Source organism: Apium graveolens, chromosome 6, assembly GCF_009905375.1.
Source record: "Apium graveolens cultivar Ventura chromosome 6, ASM990537v1, whole genome shotgun sequence".
Classification (NCBI taxonomy): Eukaryota; Viridiplantae; Streptophyta; class Magnoliopsida; order Apiales; family Apiaceae; genus Apium; species Apium graveolens.
The window spans coordinates 16,477,800-16,483,875 of NC_133652.1; the positions used below are offsets into that span (position 1 = coordinate 16,477,800).

General features: G+C 33.5%; 1 protein-coding gene across 1 annotated transcript; it reads right to left on the reverse strand.

Annotated features, from left to right (window-relative positions):
• Positions 1 to 3,691: 3,691 nt before the first annotated feature.
• On the reverse strand, positions 3,692 to 4,309 carry LOC141666610 (uncharacterized). Its single transcript, XM_074472710.1, has 2 exons — positions 3,931 to 4,309; positions 3,692 to 3,831 (listed from the first exon to the last, which is right to left on the reverse strand). The coding sequence occupies exons 1-2, from the start codon at positions 4,259 to 4,261 to the stop codon at positions 3,770 to 3,772; spliced, it is 393 nt and encodes a 130-aa protein (XP_074328811.1). The 5' UTR covers positions 4,262 to 4,309; the 3' UTR covers positions 3,692 to 3,769.
• Positions 4,310 to 6,076: the final 1,767 nt, after the last annotated feature.

Consider the following 6,076-nt stretch of genomic DNA (forward strand, 5'->3'; position numbering starts at 1 on the left):
CCTTCTCAAAGGGAGAGAACTCTAGAGAGGTTTATGAGAGAAAATGAGAGATGTGAGGTGAAATGAGGATTCTCACTTCACACTACACTTATATAGGCGAAAAGCTCGGGATACGAGGCGTTTCTAGGCCCATTTAGCCAGGCCCAACCTAAAAGCCCATCAACCAGAAATATCAGGAATAATCTAGAAACTCCTGTGGAATTTGAAAGGTCAAAAATCGACCAGAGTTTTAAATTGGTTCGATCAGAGTCTTGATCGACGCAGAAGAGAGTCCTGATCGATATCTCATTCGAACAGGAGGGAAGAAATTCCCTAAGTTCGATCAGAGTCCTGATCGACGCAGAAGAGAGTCCTGATCGATATCTCATTCGAACAGGGGGGAAGAAATTCCCTAAGTTCGATCAGAGTCCTGATCGACGCAGAAGAGAGTCCTGATCGATATCTCATTCGAACAGGAGGGAAGAAATTCCCTAAGTTCGATCAGAGTCCTGATCGACGCAAAAAAGGATCCTGATCGATATCTCATTCGAACAGGAGGGAAGAAATCCCCTAAGATTGATCAGAGTCCTGATCGACACAGATCAGAGTCCTGATCGATATTCTATTCGATCAGAATGGTAGAAAGCCACTTAATTCGATCAGAATCCTGATCGAAATCGATCAGGAATCCTGGTCGATTAAGCCCATGTATCAGTCGACTAGGGCGTCACTTTGAAGGCCAATTCGATCAGAGTCCTGATCGAAATCGATCAGGAATCCTGTCGACCAGAATGTAAGTTCTTGAGCTAATTCGATCAGGATCCTGATCGAAATCGGTCAGGAATCCTGATCGATTTTGTATACATCCTGATCGATTTTGTATACATCCTGATCGATTTTAAGGCAGAAAATTAGGGGAAAATCCAGAAATTAAGGACAAATCCCAGAAAATTAGGGAAAAACCCAGAAAATTAGGGAAAATCCAGAAATTAGGGATAAATCCCAGAAAATTAGGGAAAAATCCAGAAATTAAGGATAAATCCCAGAAAATAAGGGAAAATCCAGAAAATTAGGGACAAATCCCAGAAAATTAGGGAAAAATCCAGAAATAAAGGAAAAATCGTTGTAAATGTGTAGGTCGCTCCACACTTTACGCAAAAACGAAACTCTGTAAGGGAATGAATAGACTTAACTTTTGCGAAACCTAATCAATGTTTCCCAAAAGTTGGGGGCAAATGATAAGGATAAATAAATCCTGATGGTATAAATAAATATTGCAAGGTGTGGGCTGCTAGGCCCAATAAGAAGATGTATGACATTCAGACCAAGAAGGTCAACACATTGATCAGGCCAGATGGACCAGATCAGGCCTGATGGAACAAAGAAGGCCCAAAAACTCTGATTATTTATTAATTTCGTAATTAATAAATAAAGGAGTAAAACAACTATTAAGATAAGTCCTAGTGAGGATATAAATCCTTGTAGATTGGCCTCAAGGGGACCTAAAAGGATAAAGAATCAGTTTTCTACTATCTAGGACTCCAAAGTCCATTCTAATTATGAGACTTGCCCACCAAGTCTCCTATACCAAGTCCAATTCAAGGACTCTCAACATCTATATAAGGGGTCTCGCCCCACAAATCAGAACTACGTTTTTTGACTTGATTCTCTAATTCACAGAGATACGTAGGCATCTCGTAATGGCAGAGTTGAGCTACGAAACACGAGAGCAGCCATTAAAGGCCTTGAGCTCCCGAATCTTAGTAATAAATACAGCAAATAATAACCTTAGTTTTTTATCCATAACAATCATATCGTTCTAGCATCACTGTATCGTGTCTCATATCAAACCGACAGCTCTAATTTCCGACAGCTCTCATTTCCGACAGCTCTCATTTTGTGTCTAATTTTATGTCACCTTACCATTAGAAAAGTAAAATAACTTTCACGATAAACCTTATAATGTTCCGTGTCGTTTACAAACGTTTCGTGTACCAAATTTTAAACCCAAACCCGACCCAAATTTGCATTCGTGTACCAATTTGGTAACACTAACCCAGAACTAATATATTCGTGTTTACCCGTTTTAGTACACTAAAGTACAGGAATTATATACAAAAATTATTAATTATTAGAAAATGTAATACATAATTAAATGGTGAAGTGCTCACTCGCGTAATCAAGAAACAATAAAATATATTTTAATATTTACAGTTATATATATGTCATCTAGAATAGATAAAATTCACATTTGTTATTTAGTATATATATATATATATGTATATTTTATATTTTTAAAAATATAATTATTTATTTTTCATTCCGTGTACCTATATTGGAAACTCAAATTCAACATTAATTATATTCGTGTTTTTCATGTTTATATATACTTTTATGTTCATGTACCAAATTTTCAAATCCAAAACACGAATTACGTACCTTGTTCACGTGTCGTATACGAGTATTGTATACTAGTATTGTCAGGTGACTATCTTCTGTAAATCACAAAGTTTAAAGATACAAACACTAATACAATTTCGTTTATTCAAAAGGCAAGTAAACCAAAGTACATGATAAAAAAAATTAAAATAAATATTTTTAAATAAGATAAGGAAGGAGGCTCAGATCTGTAAATATCAGGAAAAGAGGGTAACACCGCCATGGCTGCAACCCATCCGGGTCGCCCCGCCAAGATACGGGTCACATTCACTCCACACCCGAATCAGCTCAGAAAATATAAAACGATGATATCATCACAGCCTCTTTAATACTTTAATGTTCATATATATACTCCCTCCAAAGTCCAATCCCATTTTGTCTGTAATAGACATCTGAAACAAGAAATTAGTACTAGTTGTAGTTGTAGTAGTAGTAGTAGCTGAAGCTGATGACGATGAAGAAGAGGATTAGAAGAAGAAGATCAAGAACAAGTAGTACTAGTAGTACATGTGTGTGTGTACATTTGATTTCTTTTTCTGTCTATGTGTCTGTGTGAAGACAAACACACACAAGGGTTGTTGATATTTGTCGGAAAGAAATCACGGGCTTGAAAGATTCATGGATCTTTACAGAGAGGGCAACTGACCCTTGTAAATATCCTTCTCTCTGTCGCCTCATTCTTTTTTCTGAGCGCTTCGTTTATGCCTTGTTGAATTCTTTGGTTCATAATATAGTGTTGTTGGTGAATTAATTTATCTTCTTCCTTTTTTGACCCTTGAATGAGACACGCTTAAGTCACGTGATATATATTTTGAATTAATCTTTAGAAATTTTTATTGTGATATTGTGTTACTTCCATAAAAAAATATATGTCACGTACTATCAAATGCGTATCATAAAAATATATTTTTCATATGATCATTATATATATCTGATACAAAATCTGACACCGGACTCATAAATATATACCCCAAATGATAAAATCAATCACGCCAGGTCAGGAAAGGTATTTTCGTTAATTTTTACCAAAAAAATGTTATTTTTAATGTCAATACAGAGATCAACTAGTAACAAACCATACTCTGGATATCGTTTCACTGGGTTGAAGTAGGATTACGTGTAAATGTATAATACTATCAATTCATATTCTGATATTCACTCATGAACAAATATATTACAAACCATATCTATGACCTACAAAATTAGAAACACTCGATCTATACATCTGAATTTTAATACAGTGGCTTATTGGGTTATAAACAATCCTGTCCGCAAATAAGTAGCTGTATTAGTTTTCCCCAACTATATTCTTGTTGCTGTAATTATGTTTAAGCAAATGTATGATACATTTTCAAAATGTGGCCATCTGATTTTGGGGTGCCAATGTTCTTCCCCTGTCATTCTTTCTCCTTCCTGCAAAAATTCATCGCGTAAAATAAGTTAGCAAGACCGTGGAAAATTTAAGAATGTAGTATATAAATCGTGAATGGAAAGCGCGCTAAAAACACTTACTAGGCCTATTTCTTCTCCGAGGCATGACAGCATCCGGAATGAACACTCCAGTCCCAATATTACCATTTCTCCACAAGTTTTGAATACAAGCAGGCACTTTGTTACTGCTGGTCTTCTCATTGTATGTCCAATCGAAATAACTTCCCATGTTATCCGAAGAGATGCGTTTTCTGGAGACTGAAATCTTGCGTCTGTGATCAACAATACCATAATCTTCTCTTGCATTCTCATCATCCGCGGTTAACTGCAGTATTTGCCTCTTAAGTTCCTCGTAGAAAGAATCATCATCGCCGCTGTTAAGATCATAATGTTCTTGTGTAGATTGATCCATGTCAATAGAACTATGCCGCGGATAGTTAGACAAATGCTGAAGATTTGCATGTAATGTTAAGGCTTCTGAGTGAGTAATGTTTGTTTTTATGATGACTTATATATAGCTATAAAATAAGGATAATGTACATTTTTGATTAAGAGTGCTCCAAATGGATTCAAGTCCAGAGAATATGACTGGCTTTGGTGTTTTGTTTATGTTTTGTTTCTATTAAATAAACTCTTGATTTGGCTGCTTCTTCTTTGTGAGGTGAAGAGTAATCTGTTTCTTTGCAAATCTTTACAATTAAGGTGGACTTGTACATTGTATATTAATCGAGTTCAATGCAGGCGCAAATTATAGTTTAGTTCATTGACTCTACATTTAAAATATGCTTTGTATGTGATTAGGAGGGCCGTTTAATATGAAGTAGAAGTCAGAGTACTCAGGTAATTTAGATAGTTGTTCCGGCTGATTAATGAATTGGACAGTTCTGTTAGAGTTAAAACATTTTAGGCATCAATGACGAGAGATGCATTAGGCCAAATTTGCGTTAAATGTACGGTGAACCTAGCTCACCAAACTAAACGTACTTGATATATACGAACAGTGTTCTAAAATTCGGAAATCGGCATTATCCGGTGGAGATCCCTTTCAGCGATTAATCGAATAATCGGCGATTAATCAGAATGATTAATCGGAACATTAATCGGAATCAATTTAATTAATTAATTAATTAATAATATATAAATGTCATTAAATTTCATAATATTTACAAAAATAATACCTCGTATCACTAGTTCACGATATTTAAGTGGTGTATACATATTTTTTATAGTTGATTTATGCATAATAATAAATACTCACTATTTAGTAGTTAGAAAATTAGTACCTACTATATAAAAATTAAATATAAGTCAATATATTAGCAATTGAATTGAAAAAACTTATTCAGTTATTAGAAATTAGGATTTAGAGACATGCGATATTCAATATAAGTCAATATATTATTATTAAGTATTAACTATTATTTTGAATTTAAATTTTTATTTAAACAATACTTTTATAATAATTTTTTACATTTTGACCGCACTGGTCGATTTTTGAACCGAACTGACCGATTTTTGACCGAATCAACTGATTTTTTTTTAAAAAGCGCACTTTAACCTGATTTCCGATTAATTGAGATAGGATCCATTTGAACTCCGTTTAATCTGCCGATTAATTTGTTAATCGGCCTTTTTTTAGAACAATGTATACAACTCGTATACACGACGAATGCACTAGTCTAAACTCTAAACGGATTTTATTTTATGACATTACTACCTTTTTAATTTTTTATGTTATTAAATATACGAATGACCAGCTTAGCATAATTAGAGCAGCCTCAAACAAACACAGTGACATTATAATATTGTAAGTTTTAGTGTAAAATCAAAGTTCAGACATTAGATATCATTTTCATACAAGACATTACTAAATTATACAACGTTTTCAATATAGCTCATGAAGAAAAATTTATATATTCTTGTTTGTTTGTGTTGTATACTTATATTTAATGAATAAATATAAATAGGTTAGTCAGTGTACGTTTAAAATGAAACAAATAAACTTAATATGTAGAATGTCGTTGGTATGTTTACAAAGAAAAAGTTAAAAATTAACATATATGTTGAATACAGAGTTGACCAAAAATTTTAAATTTTATTTAAATAAACTATATAACTGGTCTATATTATTATTGAGTTCTCTACTAACTTACAATTAACTTACTCAATTTAAAAAGATAAAAAATGAATAACTAAATTCACAATTACTTGCAATCATAATATAAAA

Coding starts and splice junctions, on each gene's coding strand:
- LOC141666610 (XM_074472710.1), bottom strand. CDS start 4,261: ATGGATCAATCTACACAAGAACATTATGATCTTAACAGCGGCGATGAT. Junction 3,832..3,930: donor TCGGAGAAGAAATAGGCCTA/GTAAGTGTTTTT, acceptor GAATTTTTGCAG/GAAGGAGAAAGAATGACAGG.